This window comes from Primulina eburnea, chromosome 15 (assembly GCF_022965805.1).
Source record: "Primulina eburnea isolate SZY01 chromosome 15, ASM2296580v1, whole genome shotgun sequence".
Lineage (NCBI taxonomy): Eukaryota > Viridiplantae > Streptophyta > Magnoliopsida > Lamiales > Gesneriaceae > Primulina > Primulina eburnea.
In genome coordinates, this window is record NC_133115.1 from 12,428,795 (window position 1) to 12,445,470 (window position 16,676).

At 35.3% G+C, this 16,676-nt stretch overlaps 1 protein-coding gene across 6 annotated transcripts; it reads left to right on the forward strand.

The window, feature by feature from the left end:
• Positions 1–2,064: 2,064 nt before the first annotated feature.
• Positions 2,065–8,044, forward strand: LOC140815217 (uncharacterized). 6 transcript variants are annotated; one of them, XM_073174339.1, is made up of 10 exons: positions 2,488–2,872; positions 3,730–3,817; positions 4,228–4,337; positions 4,984–5,052; positions 5,161–5,276; positions 6,822–6,876; positions 6,992–7,112; positions 7,216–7,263; positions 7,352–7,446; positions 7,804–8,044. In XM_073174339.1, exons 1-10 carry the CDS (start codon positions 2,834–2,836, stop codon positions 7,903–7,905), a joined length of 843 nt encoding a protein of 280 aa, XP_073030440.1. In that variant the 5' UTR covers positions 2,488–2,833; the 3' UTR covers positions 7,906–8,044. The 6 variants fall into 6 exon arrangements, with proteins under 6 accessions (XP_073030442.1, XP_073030439.1, XP_073030443.1 ...); XM_073174341.1 differs by lacking the exons at positions 2,488–2,872; positions 7,804–8,044 and adding an exon at positions 2,065–2,325 and having other exon boundaries at positions 7,352–7,793; XM_073174338.1 differs by lacking the exon at positions 7,804–8,044 and having other exon boundaries at positions 2,484–2,872; positions 7,352–7,793.
• Positions 8,045–16,676: the final 8,632 nt, after the last annotated feature.

Genomic DNA, 16,676 nt, shown 5'->3' on the forward strand with positions numbered 1-16,676 from the left:
TTAGCGTCCGGGTCCCCACAAGCGCCTCCATCAATATCATCATCACCTGCAACATTCAAACCTAGTGAGTCTAATGAGTCAGCACGTTCTAAACATGAGTAACAAATAATACATAAACAAGCACATGCATTAAAATCATATTTTTATTTAAAATAACTTGTAAGCATAAATAAATCGTAAAATCGTCAAATCGTAAACCTTTCAATCATTTATCATTTTGAGTGAATTTTGATATTTGAAAGTGACTAGCCTTTTATCATCTGGTCGACTGATCAGTCTTAGCTCACCATTACGCATGGGGATGGGCAAGGCACCGACGTAAAATGAAAATACGATCGTCGGACTTCCTCTCGGTACTTGTCCCATAAACGGGATCCCTCTGGAGCCTCTTTCCTCACTATATCCCCAAAAATCATATATCATATCATCTTTGTTACAGTCAATTCACATCCTTCAAAATATTTTTCTTTTCCTTTTTAAATCATAAAATATCATGATTTTCCAAAAATAAAATTTTAAGAGTAGAATTTTCACAGCTTTGTTATAAATCATAAAATATCATATTTTCATCAAAATCTTCATAATATATTATTTAACATGTGTTATGACCCTTCGGGACGCTGTCACTCCTTTTCGTCATACCCAAGTATAAAATGACCGTTTTGCCCCTGGACGTAAAATTTCTCGATTTTGATTTTTTCTTACTTTTATTGACTCTAAATCATCTCAAATAATTATTTAAGCTTAAATATAACTTTTAATATTTTTATTTAGCTTAAATTCGAGAGTTTTCGATTTAATTTCCTATTTACTAATTCGTGAAGCGTTTATTTCCCGAATTAATTCAAACTTTAATATTTTTTCCCCAAATTTTAAACCTAATATTTTAATACCTAAACTATTCTCGTGAACTATGAACCGACCCCCGTGGCCCATGGTTCAAACCCTTTCCCATTAAACTCGAGAAACCAAACCCTAGCTCCCTCCATCGAGCCACGACCCATATGAATGTCTTCCACTTCATATAGTTTCGTATTACTATAAACTAATGGTACTGTTTACACGACAAATGGTTCATGTCTTCTTTTGAAAGTTAAGGTTAATTGTTAATTGTTAATTGTTAATTGCTAGTTGAGGTGGGATTTCGAATTGGTATAACCAATCACTTATAAGATCATTTGATCTATTGTTTTTTATTTTGTGATTTAGCAGACCATGACATATATTAACCACTCTTTTGATCATGTGCAGATAAAATATTATTATAATGAAATAATTAACATTGATAACAATGTGATTTAAACTTTTGCATACCTTATAATTATTATTTTTTCAAAAAATATTACATTGAAATAAATCAGTAAAAAATTATAAGGAATTAGTTAACCACTATGCTCTAGTCAATTGGCATTTTTATGTCAGGTTGGTCCATGTGAATTTAAACATTATATCTTCCAAACTCTAAAATTTTAGTTTGATCGTAATGAATTATTTTTCTTACATATTCAGTCAGATTTTCATCCGAGTTTTTGATTTCCGCAAAACAAATCTACAATATTTAACGATACATCAGTAGTGTCTGATGTCATATTATAAATAATCGATATGATAACAACATTCCAGCGAAAAACAATTGTGATTTATTATTATCGTGTTAAGACCAAATTTTGATCAATGTGAAGAATGAAGGTCTAGAAAGCTAATGTAAAAGAGCAAGTCTACTTATTTTCTACACTCTCATAAATACACTTAAGTTAGATCAAACATCACGTCGATAATATTTGGCAACATGCTATAAAAAAAAATGGTTTAGACCAATAATCAAATAATTAATTGACTAAAACTCAATTTAATAAACAATTTTTTTTTTTTTCCTATTGTATTATTGAGAAGAACTTTTTTAATATTATTGATTATAAATGACGAATGTAATGGATCAAAAGATTTACAGTGTTAAGTTAATTAAACTTAAATAAACTAATGAAATTTTCCATATCAAATATAAGCTCTTTTATTTTTTTTTAGAAAAAAAATCATCATCATCATATTATTATTAGATTCGAACGGGAATACGGATTGGGCGGTGTTCTTGCAACCTGGCTGGTATAGGAAAAGCTTCGTCTCCAATGGTTTTTCGGCTCCTTTCTTTCTTCTTCGTCGTTCCTTCTCCATCTTCTTCCCACGCCTCTTCCAACACAGGACCCAGAATTTGCTCCATCTGGGCCTCGCCCGTCCCATTTGTGCCACCGCAGTTAATCGGATTTGGCGAAGCTTCAACAGAGAAACCGAGATAAATTTTTCATGCTCCCTATGTTATTTTAACAGGTGCTTATAGTTTCTTGATATTTATTTACCTTCGTACGCGTGTGTGATTGATTATTATGTTGCTTTACTTATTTTGTCTTGATTCTGTCATGCAAACATGGCTACATTATATGACATTATGATGCATGCCTTTTTCTTCCTTTTTGAAAAACTTTTTGATACCCTTTTCTTCGGTCTTCATTCACAAATTTATTACAGTAAATGAAACCCGTTGTTTTTCTTTCCATAATGTAATGAATCCAGCAAAAAGTTGCGCTTTGATTGCGCTATTAGTCTCCCCTTTTTGCATCTGACGGCCACAGATTTACTTTTTCCCTTTTGGGTTTAAAGACTTTGTACGAGGCATTTAAGAGAGGAAAAATAGATAAAGATCGAGTTTTGAGTTATTTCATTTGAGGAACAAAGCATGAGTTGGTGTTATTATTGGGGTAAATATATCATCAATTTGCTAATCCTTGTCTTTGTCGTTTGGATTGGTGGGAGAATCTGACTTCCCATATTTTAGTTTATGATGAGATTAAGGCCTTCTTGTGCCTCTCACCATAGAGTAAGCTTCTCATTTTCATTCTTTAATTTACTTTCAAGTCTTATGTTCCTTTTTAACTGATTGATTCTTTCACTTTGGAATCAAGAAAGAGAATCTTGGTGTTGATCCATTCTTGTGGATTTTCTTCTGAAATAAAGTCCATGCCAGTGTCTCATTTCGAATTACATGGTGGCCGTTTCTATTGGATTATATCTTCTTCCGGTTTAGTGTTTCATTTGTTGTTCTCTTAAATACAAATTCTATAGTTCAAGTACCTTATTCGAGGGCAGGAAAATGGGAATATGAATAGATTACTTTCTTCTATTGTTCTTACACTACCTAAGCAGTGTATATTTGAGTCTGTCTATTACTTTCAGGCTCTGATATTTATCCTTTTTTGGCAACATTTAGGGGTATTTTCCGGAATTATGTCTGCTATAAGAACAGAATAATGACCTGAAGTTTCATTATTCTTCCTTTCGAAAGTTTTAACGCATTTTTCTTTGAATAAAGTTTGAGTTTATGCTAGTCCAGGCGAAATCAATGCTACTAACTATACTTTCTGTTTGCTTGAGATGAAATACATCAGTTCGAAATCATTTATTCGTAGCACATTATTTCCCTTGAAGAATTAAATAAATTAGAAACTTTAGCTAATTGTGGCTACTTATACAAAATGATCTTGCTCTTACACACTGGGTATTAAAAATTTCATCTATTTTAAGAGATATTTTACACCATTTTGATATGGAACTAGTCACTGTCGTGACAGCATGGAAAACAGACTATTATCATTGGAGTTATGTTTCTTCCATGCTAAGAAATTTAGCTTAAATTTTTCGGGCTATATTTAGTTCTCATGGAAGTTTATATTTTAGGTTGATGAAGACGAGCTTTGCTGGTACGGAAAGAAGCAGTATGAAAAACCGGCTGCTCACATAATATCACAATTAGCCCAATGCTTTGGTGAGATGAGATTACTGATGCCATTTGATTTACAATTCTTCGCGGGCTTAGCTTCTGTCTTCCCTCCACTATTTGTACATAAGTGATAAGCAGATTATGCACATAAGTGATAAGCAGATTATGCACAGGATTGCTACAGCCAGTGATAGTGACAATTATAGGACCGAACATTTGCACTGTATTAGAAGTTACAGTTATTTGCCATGATACAACTTAAGTCCTTGGAACGGTACAATAGCCTAATTGCTATGTTTGAATTGCTCTTCCATTAAGAGCAATTGTTGCTTCCTGACATATTCCATTTATTATATCCTGATAAGCTCTTGTTTTTGTTGCTACTAATTGGGGGCAGTTGTTACTCCCCAGCACATCCTATTTATTACATCCTGATAAGCTTTTGTTGTTTGTAGCTAATGCTATGGTTGGACCAAGAGCATGGATTGGAGGATTTTTCAGCCGTGCCAACAATAAAAAATTTGGGAGTGACAAATATCTAGACTACAAATTAAGTCCTATTCAGGTGAATGGAACACTAAATTACATTTCTTGGCAGACATCTGTTGTGGAAGCAAAAACTAAAAGTGAAATTGTATATCGGCACTTTTTCGTGTCAGGAAAATTATATAACAATTTATCAAATAGTCTATAGATTTAGCTGATTAAACAAAATAAAAAATGGATGAATCTATTAAATAAAGATATTCACTAAAACATACTGCTACCATGTTTTGGATGTTTCAGATTTGTATTTGAGAAAATAATTTGAGATATGAACTTTAGATGATTTCAGATTGGGAAATCATTTCATTGATGCAAAAGCTTGAAATTGGATATGGACCTTAGGTGCTTCTAAAGTATCAAAATCGTATTAGTAGATGTATATCATAGATTTGAATTATTTTAATCATACAATCCAGAAATTCTTTCAGTGTTTTCTCCCATAGAATCCAATAACCTAAAACAGGATATATCCTAGGCGCTTACATCTGTATCTTCGCTCCTTTAATATTTGTTTCTTCGTACTTGGGACAAAACTTACTTGGTCACCTTGTTTAGCATGAATTGACAGCAAAGGAGTTTGGAACGAAGGTTTCTATCTGTTCAACTTGCTTAATTCCAATAAGTCCATTTCAATTTACCTAACTTGAATCTCTGAATTCTTACAGGAGCAAAGGCTGCAAAGACTTCAAGAACGACTAGGGGTACCTTTTGACGAGACTCGCATTGATCATCAAGTATATTCTTCTCATTCGTGTTTCCATTTAACATTTAAAAGTTGGGGCGATTTTAATTATGTCTACACCTTATTGTGTCACCACTGTTTGTAACATTATCATTCTCAGGAAGCTCTCCAAGCTCTATGGGATATTTCCTTTCCAAATGTAAAGCTTAAAGGTCTGATATCCGAACAATGGAAAGATATGGGCTGGCAAGGAACTAATCCATCAACTGACTTCAGGTGCACTTCTAAAAATATTATCTTCTGTGAAAAAACTAGTAGACTTTTGGCTGAAAATATTCTAGAGAATTTGGGTTCATACAATGCTGCTGACATGAGTTACACAGCATTATCATTAGCTGTAAACAATTTTGGCTTATATTGAATGTCGCAGACTCACAGACACAGAGATGGGAATATTACAGCTGAAATATCATTTTTCCCATTTTCTGAGCAATGCTTCTCGCCCCGATCCCCGAATGTGATATAGTTGTACATCCAACTTCCCACATATATCAGAGTGCTAATGTCTTGTAAAACGTCAAGCTACAGATGTTTATTACTAGGCATGAGAATGTGTGATGATGTCTCACGTTGGATGGATTAAGTTTTTGGGAGTTGTATATATGAACTTGGACAATCTTTCTCCCTTGAGCTAGTTTGTTGGGGTAGAGTTAGACTCGGTCAATAATCTCAACACTTACGTGTAAAAAACTTGAATAAGTTATATGCAATTCTTAAAAAATTCTGTGCTATTCTCTCTACCATTTAATAACCTTGATTCAAAAACTATCATGGGCATTCTTCCCCAACGTATGAAAAAAATGGAACATAGAGGGTGAGCAATTTATCAACCCATGATAAAAGAAGTCTTCTGTCAATATATATAAATTACATAATATAGGTTTATGAAGTATTTATGACAAGGTGTTGTGGCTAATAATAATAGTGTTTTAATCTATCTTCCTTTAAAAACATCATGAATATCACATGTGTGTGATTGACATAGAAAGTACGAGTTGATCGTTAAAATAAAACTTTATAGCTACACGTAACTTGAATTCACATCACTTGAACTTAGACATTTAACACATCATTTTGTGGTTCGAGTGCTATGTACGGCAATTATAACCCATAATCGTTTATGCTTTGAGTAACCAAAGGATGACAAATATGCTCCAACCAATCAGTTACCAGCAAACTTGTTTTATGAAAAAAAATAATTTTTCATTGTCATAGAGGATATATCACGGGATAGGTATTATTTGTGAAAAATGTTAATAATAAATCCAAATTATATCGATTTAGTGCATGTGAAATATAATAGTTTAACATGAAATCATGTCTTGAAAAAATTGTAAAATGTATAGATGACATAAGAACTACAACTCAAGAATTACATCAACTATCTCCTTATTTATAGTTGATCCTCTCTCTTCAGATGGCCTTTAGTCCATTTGTTGCCCTCTTTAATGTCATGTTTATGACTGCATTGCCTACCTCCATTGATATTACATTTTAGTTCCTACTAAACTTTTGGAGATGAACTGCCAAATGTTAGTCTTTCCCATTTATGGCTACATTGCTAATAAAGTAGGAGTTCTAGTATTAAGAACTTGAAAAGGTTTAATGTTGGTGTCACAAAATATTTCAAAACATAAATTGAAGAAGAGGGTCGGGGAATTACAACTGTGTCAATCTTGATAATGTTATACTCATTAAAGTAGTTAATAGTTCATCTGATACCTCAATTTATTGTCTTATTATGCTTACTTGTTGGATTAGGGGATGCGGCTTCCTCTCACTTGAGAACTTATTATTTTTCGCCAGAACATATCCGGTATGACTGATGCGCTGCTGCCACCTAGAGCAAGTATTTATCTGGATGATAGTTTCTTTGGTTCTTCGCTAATGTGAAACTGTGATGTTTTTTACTGATAAGACAATGTTTGAAGGTTCCTTTTCGTAGGTTACTTCTCAAGAAGGGCGGTAAGCGCGCAAAATGGGAGTATCCCTTTGCTGTTGCTGGCGTTAATGTTTCGTTTATGTTAATTCAAATGCTGGACATAAACTCAGGTTCACTCAGTGCCACTACTTCAGTTTATGATATTGAATTTGACATACTCTTCTAGCGAGCTTAAGGGATAAAAAGGAGATCTTACCGTCCATGTGTTTGCAGAAAAACCAAAATGTCTTCCCGGGCTTAATTTTGTTAAATTATTAGGAGGTAATGTGATATAATACGAAGAATCTGCACTTCCCAACTGGTATCTATCACCTGTTAGTGAATAGAAATTTGATTCTCAAAACTGCAGAAAATGAGGAAGCGTTTGATGTCCTGTTTTGTATAGCATTTGCGATGATGGACGCTCAGTGGCTTGCCATGCGAGCTTCATATATGGAGTTCAATGTACCCTTTCTATCTCTCATTCACTGTCTTTGCACTTCCGATGCACGAATCATCACCTGCATCCTAACATCAGGTCAACATCTTCACAAAAATTTATGTTTTAGCTATAATGGTCATTTCGGAAAATTTTCTTGAACGTATGAAAACTTATGGATTTTGGACAAGCATGCCCATGCACGAGTTCTGCATTTTCAGAACAGTCTCACTTTCACAGGATCTGTAAAATTTCTGGTTCGGTCCCGGACTATTTTCCTACACTATAGAAGCCAGACTTATCGATACAAAGCAACTCGAGTATTTTCCAATAACCATTCAATCTACTAATCTTTCATTTTGCTTATCGTCTCGGTTGTTCAGGAGGTTCTTCAAGTAACAAGAACACAATTGGAGAGGGAGTTTGCTTTAGAAGATGTCCACAGAATACAGGATATACCTGCTTATAATCTCTTGTACCAGTAGCTTACGTTCATCTCAGAATTGGAGTATGCAGAGTTTTGTGTGATTAAACTCTACACTTACATAATTTCGCATTTTAATCAATCTATATTAATCATATTACAATTGTAGTTGCTGTTATTTTTATATTGGTAAAATATAGATCCATATGTCGCATATATATTAGTTCAAGAACAAAGTTGATTGAGGTCAATCAAGAGAATAATTAACCAATTAATTTTTTTAATTTATATATATATATATATATATATATATATTACATTATATTATACTGGAGTGACGTCACATATGTATATTTAATTTAAAAATAAATGGATAATTAGGAAAGTGGAGAAAATGGAATTAATCATAATTATATATCCTTATAGAAAGTGGCTTGTACGGCTAATCCAATTATTACCCACTGAAGCTTGGAATATGATCAAGTGCGATACAGCAGCATGCATGGTAGGTAATCTCCGATATAGGCATATCTATATTTAATATAATCGTTTATGTTTTAATATAAAACATTATTCAATCGATTGAACAAATTTTTTTAAAAAATACTTTCAAACCTATAATTATTTTACATAATTATTTTCCATTGTAAAGGGAATATTGTAATTTTAGTTATTTTTTTATGAGATTTTATTATTTATGTTGTTAAAATTCAGTATCAATCCGTCATTATTGCGTTTTTTTTGACAATTTTAGTTTATTTTCGCGTGAAATTTATTTGTTGATTATATAATGCTAATGTATCAACATGTGTCCAATGTCATAAAAGTAATTACATGAAAAAAGACTAAAATCGCAAAATAAATTAACAAATGTGCCAAAAAATGAAAGTCACATGATTAAGACTCAAATTTGAGAGAATAAAATACAAAAATCACATAGAATTACAAACTAAAGATGAAAAAAGCAATTTGCTGTATTCTTAGCGTGCGTCTCTACATGCATGTATGTATAAGAAATCATTCGATTTGAAAATGGAAAACATAAAGCTTTTAAGTTAAAGCTCCCACTTGAGCTTGTGAGATCGAGTTTTTTCGTGCACTCGTCATCTTATTAACACCCCCTAGCTACTTTCAAATCTCTGGTTTACATCCATTGAAGCGCGGATAGACTTCTCAACAGTTAAAAGTATTAATCCGGATTGTAGTATGAGTCCATTTCGATCCTTCGTAACCATTTCAAATCAATATGAAACAATGGTACGTACTACAATTACTGCTCCTTCAAAACACGACGTTTAGTTGCTACCTAACTCATTGATCGTCTATAAGAACGGAAAATGTAAGTGTGAATCCAATAGGTTAAAGAAGTTTGTTTCATGCATACAACATTTTATGCCACATGTTTTACAGTTTACAGCTTTCATTTACGTCAAGACAATTGTACCAGATGATGACAGTCTCCAATACAGTTTTGTTCATAGTTCGAGCTCAGCTCGTTAAGCAAAGCTTATTAAAAAGTTCATTTTGAAGATTGTTAAACAAGCTCATTTTCGAGTTTTTTGAGCATTCTTACCCAAAACACCAACTAACATATGAAAATTTAACAACTAATATATGAAAATTTAAGGAGTTCATTTTGTAGCATTTCTCTGTCTTCTTTCTCGTTACAATTTCACTGTGGACAAAACAAATAAACAATGAATGTTTCCTTCCAAAGCTACATTCACGGCCCAATAGACTAGCCCAACAAATTAGCCGAGCTTGAGCTCGGGCCACATAAAGAGTCAATTTCGAGCTCGCGAACAGGCTGGTAACTTACTAGCCGAATATCCATAAGATCGAGCTCGACTCGATAAGTTTAACAAACGATCTCAAACGAGTTTTTTTAACACGAGTCAAGCTCTAAAATTTGTGAGTGGCTTTGTTTGTTTACCTCCTTAATTATGACATCTATGACCACCCGCATAAAGCCGAGAAATATCGATACTAGGATGGATATCTTGTAAGCTTAAAATGTACACATTTTCAGATGTTTGTCTTCTCTTTTTCCTTATGATATCGACAGAGTTAGCTAGTTCACAGTCAATAATTTTTGATTTAACGATAAATTATCTTGAATAAATTTGTAATTTTTCTAAATGAAAATTTTAATGACCTATATACAATTTATTTAATTTTTGAAATATAGCATGCGTAAAAAATAGTTATAATTTATATTGTCATTTATTTCTCTCAACAATGTCGCATTTTCGATTTTCAACCCTTTCACACCACACTCACTTTCAAGGGGACCTCAGTAGACAAAGTTTTGTAATGTGTCGACACCAATTAGTCCAACTCCATTGACAAAATGTTGATAATACCCACAGGCTGATTGGTGGTAGTTGCATTAATGTGGCATTTATTTGTTTTTTGTTTCTTTTTAATAAGTCCACCAATTCTAAGCACATTGGAACTAAAACTGAGCTCGTAAATAAAATAATAAATAAATATGTCATTTTCCCCCAAACTTTGTTGTTTTTTTACTAATTTTTTATGAAGTCTTGGATTTTTTTTATTTTATTTTTTGATTTGATAGGTTTACTTGACTGCTATCTTGTAAATTTCAACTAATATTTATTATTTTATATTTTTAAAATCTGCCTAAATATATATATCGAATAGTACAAGTGCAAATACATCTTAACTCGATACATCAAAATGAGTGTCATACGACTCATCATTATAATGAATATAGAGATGGTAGTACATATTTGAAACGAAGCTTTCTCTTTCTAGATTATTATGATATTTGATAAACTCTAGATATGAAGAGTTTATTTCATAATGAAATTTTTGTTTTCCTACTATGTAGGATTTTATTCAAAGAATAAAATATAGGACAAAAAAAGTTTATAAATAATCAAATATAGATCTTGGCACTACAAGGCGTATTGAAGTGTTACTGTAAAGTGTTGAAGACATTCATGCACAACACTTAATTATTGTATTGATTAAGCATTTTGGATACACTTTGCTCCCTCACTTTGTTATGGGAGTTAGTTTTTCTTTATTCACTAGTATTAATTTTATACACTGACAAGTTTTTCTAGTGAATATTTTAGTCTGAGGCAACACACACTTGTGTATGATTAATTATGTCTTATTTTATACATCAATGATTAATTGTGTGATAAATTATTTTATTTTGTTGTATGTTGTGTTACAACACTGCACACAACACATATATATATATATGATTCACACAATCTCCATCTATATAGTACTTTATGTCAAGTAACTCTTTCGATTGGTATTAAGAGCGACACTTGACGTTTACTTAGTGAGATTCTGTTTTTTTTTTTAAACAGGAAAAATACTATGGATTCAACTGTCAATATCGCAATTCGACCACCAGTTTTGTATGGATCCAAATATGGTCTGGAAAGTCAAGATGAGAGTTTACATAAAATCTATTGAAGAAAGAGCATGACAAAGTGTTATAGATGGTCGAACTCCACCAAAGACTGTTGATGTAGATGGTGACAGTTTGATTAAACCAGATTTTGCGTGGACTAATGATGAAGTCTATATTTGAATTTTAACTTAAAGGCACTTAATGTCATCTTCACATCAGTTGACATAAATATGTTTAGAATCATCACTAATCTGTCTCTGCCAAGGATGCATGGTAAATCCTTCAAAAATATTACAAAGGATTTGAAAGTGCGTGAAGAACCAAACTGAGAATGATAAGTTCAACTTGAGCTCAATCAAACTTGACTCAATATTGATGATGGGAAAAGATAGTAAAGTCGGTCAAGGTTTTAAATAGTATGTCTGAATTTGGAGAATCCTCAAACTCAAGACTACGGTTGACTGTTTTTGTGAAAGAGAGTAAAAATATTGCAAACTCTCTAAAAGTCAATCAGATGACCAAAAATCTTCTAACAAAGAGGCAAAATTCTATACATAAGTATAAGCAAAAGAGACATCATTTTTCCTGTCTATATTGTTTAAACCTATTCTAATAAAATCTTATTGTTTAAAGCCGAGGGATGAATAAATGAGAAGAGATACTAACCGATGTTTCACAAGGTGTCTTACAACACTAACCACAACATTGTCGACAAGAAAACTTAAATGAAGAAGATTTGTCTACCTAATGCTGAAATTCTTTGTTTTGTTGTTTATATCTCCTTAAAAACTAACATTGCTGGTATCTAATATTATACTAGGTGCTCACGCCACATGACATATTCAACGTACCAGCTCACTGATTATGTTCAATTAAAGAATGGCCGAATGACCTATGGAGGTGGTGAAAAAAGAAAGATTACTTGAAAATGAACACTGAACATGGACGGACTCCCTAAGCTTCACAATGTGCTTTATGTTGAGGGACTTAACTAAAACTTAATAAGCATTAGTCAATTATGTGATGATTACTTGCATGTTAAGTTTGACAAAAATATTTGTGAAGTCTTTGATAAAGCTAATGTTTATATTATGATAGATGTAATCTCTGCTAATAACTGCTATCAACTAGAAGAGGAACACGAACGTAAGTGCACTAGATCCTTGGCATCAAAATTTTGGGTCATGCGAAATTCAAGACATTGAAGAATCTAGAAAAATGTGATGTTGTAATCTAAACTCTAGAATACTTTATGTGCATGGAGCATGCCAAAAAGCTATGCGAACATGTGTGCCGCACAAAGTGTTGCAAAACTTTGGCTCAAGACGCTGCCTTGAATTGTTGATGTTAGGATCAGTTAAGGTGTTGAAGTGTTTAGAAAGGGGGTTGAATAAATTTTAGGATTTTTGTATTCTTTTCTGAAATATGAGTCAATTATTTGAGGAACTGGTCCTAGAATCTTGCTTGTCAATATAGATCAGTCAACTGAAAGTAGTGTGGAATAAGACTGAAGTATAGATTGAATACTTAGTGTAAACTGAAATGAACACATGAAATTTTTCTGGATGCTCGGAGACTTCAAGTGCTCATACGTCACCCTTCTATCACGAGTATATGATTTCACTAAAAGATTTTGATATATTACAAAAGATTGTAATAATCCACTTAAGTTGGTCTTACACACTGTTAGACTGAAACTCTTAGTCTAACAAATCTCAAACAGTTACAAATTTAAAGGTGCTCTAACTGGTAGCCTGAATGCTATTGATAAATACAAAGAAAGTAGAGCTTGATTGTGAAATCTGTAAATTAAGATGTATTCGAGAAGTGTATCGCAATTGATTGAAGGCTGTAGTTTGGTTGCTTCGTGTGAGCTCAATTGTTTTCAGTCACCAACCTTCTTCAGCTAATTCAATCAGCTATATATAGTCTCCGATCTCAACGGTCGTATTGGATGCATTTAATGACAAATATCCATTGAATCATCGTATAGTTACTTTATCTAACAGTAGTACGAGGTTTCCAGACTGTTATGTTATGATCCAATTGTTCTGCTTTGGTTTGACCTGTCAGTCTTTCAGCCCACACACAATTCACGCACCTTTCTTTCATTTTTTTAAAACAAAAACCTAAGGTTCTTAGTGCAACAGCAGCCGTCCCCTCCCTCTTCAGTTTTTCCAGCAATTTTCGTCCTTTTTATTGGAAGAAAATCGTGCCACGTTCGTCACGGATCAACCTTCGCATCATCCTCGCTTCGGTTTCGTTGTTTCAAGCATTTGTAAAGATCAAGGCATGTATAATCTATTGTTTCTGCATCGATCTCATTATATTATGTGTTGTGATGTTTATTATGCGTAAAAATTCATGTATGTTGTGCAAAATTTGAGCAAAAATGGTTGGATCGCTTTTGAAAGGATTTTTTGATCTCAAAACTCGAAATTTGCTGTCATTTTAAATACTGCGAATTTTCTAGAAAAAATTTCAACATATAAAACAAAGAAATTTTTTATACATTCGATTTGACAGTAAACTCGTAATTTTTGGACAAGAAACGAGTGGGTTATGAATGTTTTCGTGGGACTGCTCAAACTGTAATTTTCTGCAAAATGAGTTCTTGACGTGTTCTTGAATTTATTTGTTGCAGGATTCATTGGGACCCGTTGGGTGATCGCTGTTGCGTTTAAGTATTGTGAGTATGATGTTGGGATGATTTTTGTTTGCTTCGTTTCGTGTCGATAGACACTTGATTGCATTAGAAGTCATAGGAAACATTTGGTGTCAAAATGTCATGTTCACAGTTTGAGTTGCTTTGTATGATTTGTATCGTCTTTTTGAGACGTCATGGAAGTTTGAATCATTGCCATAGCATCCTAGGATTGGTCTCGAGGTGTTGGTTCATGGTCCTTATGATTTAGTTAGGAGGATTAAGCCATAAGTGTGGTGATTTTTGTTGGTTTACAGTTCCAGAGCCTACACGGACCCTTAGACGGACCCTGACACGGGGTCCGTCCGTTTGTTATTTCCGTAGGTGAAGTTTCCAGAGTCTACACGGACCCCTAGCCGGACCCTGACACAGGGTCCGTGTCTTTGTTAATTCCGTAAGTTAATGTAGTATCCCGATACCTAATTTGAGTTAATTATTGGATAATTCTATGTCGGTGAGATCGGAAAGACCGAAGTGGGTTCGGATCGTCCGATCAGGGTTCGGATCGTCCGATCAGGGTTCGGATCGTCCGAAGACAGGTGTCTGGACACGTGGAAGACATGCAGAGTTCGGATCGTCCGATCAGGGTTCGGATCGTCCGAAGACAGGTGTCTGGACACGTGGAAGACATGCAGAGTTCGGATCGTCCGATCAGGGTTCGGATCGTCCGAAGACAGGTGTCTGGACACGTGGAAGACATGCAGAGTTCGGATCGTCTGATAAGGGTTCGGAAGGTCCGAAGTGTACAGGGTTCGGATCATCCGAAGTGGTTCGGATCGTCCGAAGTGGATCGGATCGTCCGATCGTTGTCTATAAATAGAGGCGCGAGGCTTCACTATTCCCTCGCCAATTCCGAGTGTTCCAGAGCGTTTTAGTCGTTTCTGATAGGTTTCTAGTCTTTTCCCGAGGTTTAGGCACTAGCGAGGAGCTACTGGTTTTGTAGCGGAGCTGTGCTCTAGTTGGGAGCTAGCGGCATCAGTGGGCTGACTACGGACGCGGACTTGATTCTAGGGCTGATTGCTAGGATCTACTGATTTGAGGTACGAAAGTACTATCCGAGATAGCAGGATTGAGTATGCTTTACTATGTGTTGCATGTTTATATGATGCATTATTATCTGTCATATGATGCATGGTTTATTATGCGGCATTTGCATAATCATGTTGAGCCTGATTATCTTTGAGATAGCCTGTTGAGAGGGTGCTCAGCCCTCGTTTGTTGTGGATGGTTGGACCCCGTTGGCCGACGGTGGTCAGGTCACCGGTATATCCACAGGTTTATTTTGGTATGGGAGCCACCTCCTGGTGCGACGGCGCAGAGTGCTACATACCTTGACGTCATTTGCCTGAGCAGTATTTCGTTATACCCAGATCCTGGTATCCAGTACATTTTGCATACATGCATGTCATAGTCTTGTATACTCATGCTTTCGGTGCTGAGCGTTTTATGCTCACGTCCTCGGTTTATCTCTGTTTTGGACACCCTATTCGATGGGGCAGGTCTCAGGTTGGACGGTCCAGGAGGGAGTGGACAGGGAGCTGGCAGAGGTTGATTTGTAGTTGTTGGTATTTATTCTTGGATTTAGTTCGATCTGGTTGTTTAAGTATTTTTGTACTTACAATTTCGATTGGGTTGTATTACTTATTCCGCTGTTTACCTGATTCAGTTTTAAATATAAATTTTGTATGCTTAAGTTCTGATTAGTAGGTGATTCTGGAACGGGTCACTACATTTATGGTATCAGAGCATGCATTAAGATTTTGGGAATTAGAACTGTTCTTTTGGGTTTAATCTCTGGTAACTTTTGTAGCGAGAGATGTCTGGTTATGACGACGATGCTAGTAGTCATGGCAGCGTTGGACGCTGGGAAGACCGCGACGATCGGGAGCGTCGCCGAGAGCATCGAGAACGTCGTCAACACCGTCGTGATGAGCCTCGGAGTTTTAGTATGCATCGGTTCTTGCAGATGGGGCCGAAACCTCTTTCGGGCGGTGAGACTCCGGATGTTGCGGAGAATTGGCTTGAGAGGATGGAGAGCTGCTTCAAGACTTTTCAGTGCTCGGCGGAGCAGCAAATTGATACCCTTGATTTCTTGCTGGAGGGTGGTGTGCGTAAGTGGTGGAGGTCTACCTCTGCACCGATAGTTCAGCGACAGGGTCGAGTTCTTTGGGCCGATTTCCGAGCCGCTTTCATGCTGCTTTACTTTCCGCCAGCTCTTCTGCAGACTAAGGCGATTGAGTTGATCAATCTGAAACAGGGGAGTTTGTCTGTTGATGAGTATCAACAGAAGTTCTTTGAGTTGCTTCCGTATGTTCCACATGTCAGTGATAATGCTATGGCCAAGTATAACCATTTTCTCCAGGGCCTCAATCAGGAGATTTATGATCGGGTTGTTGTCTGTGATGATCCGACATCGTATGAGGGTCTTGTGAACCGATGTCGCCAGGCTGAGGGCAGTTTGCTGAGAGGTCGAGCCATGCAGTCTGCTCGTCCTACTAGTTCTTTGGGTCCCCGCGCCCAAACATTTAAGAAGGCTGGATCTACTTCTTCTTCATCTGGATCTGGAGGAGATTTTGGGAAGAAGAAAGGCCCGTGTCAGCATTGCGGGAAGGATCATCCGACGGAGCGTTGTCGCAAGGTTGCGGGTGCTTGTTACAGGTGCGGTGAGATGGGGCACATGAAGAGAGATTGTCCACAGACAGGCGGAGGATCAGGATCTGGTTCTCAGGCT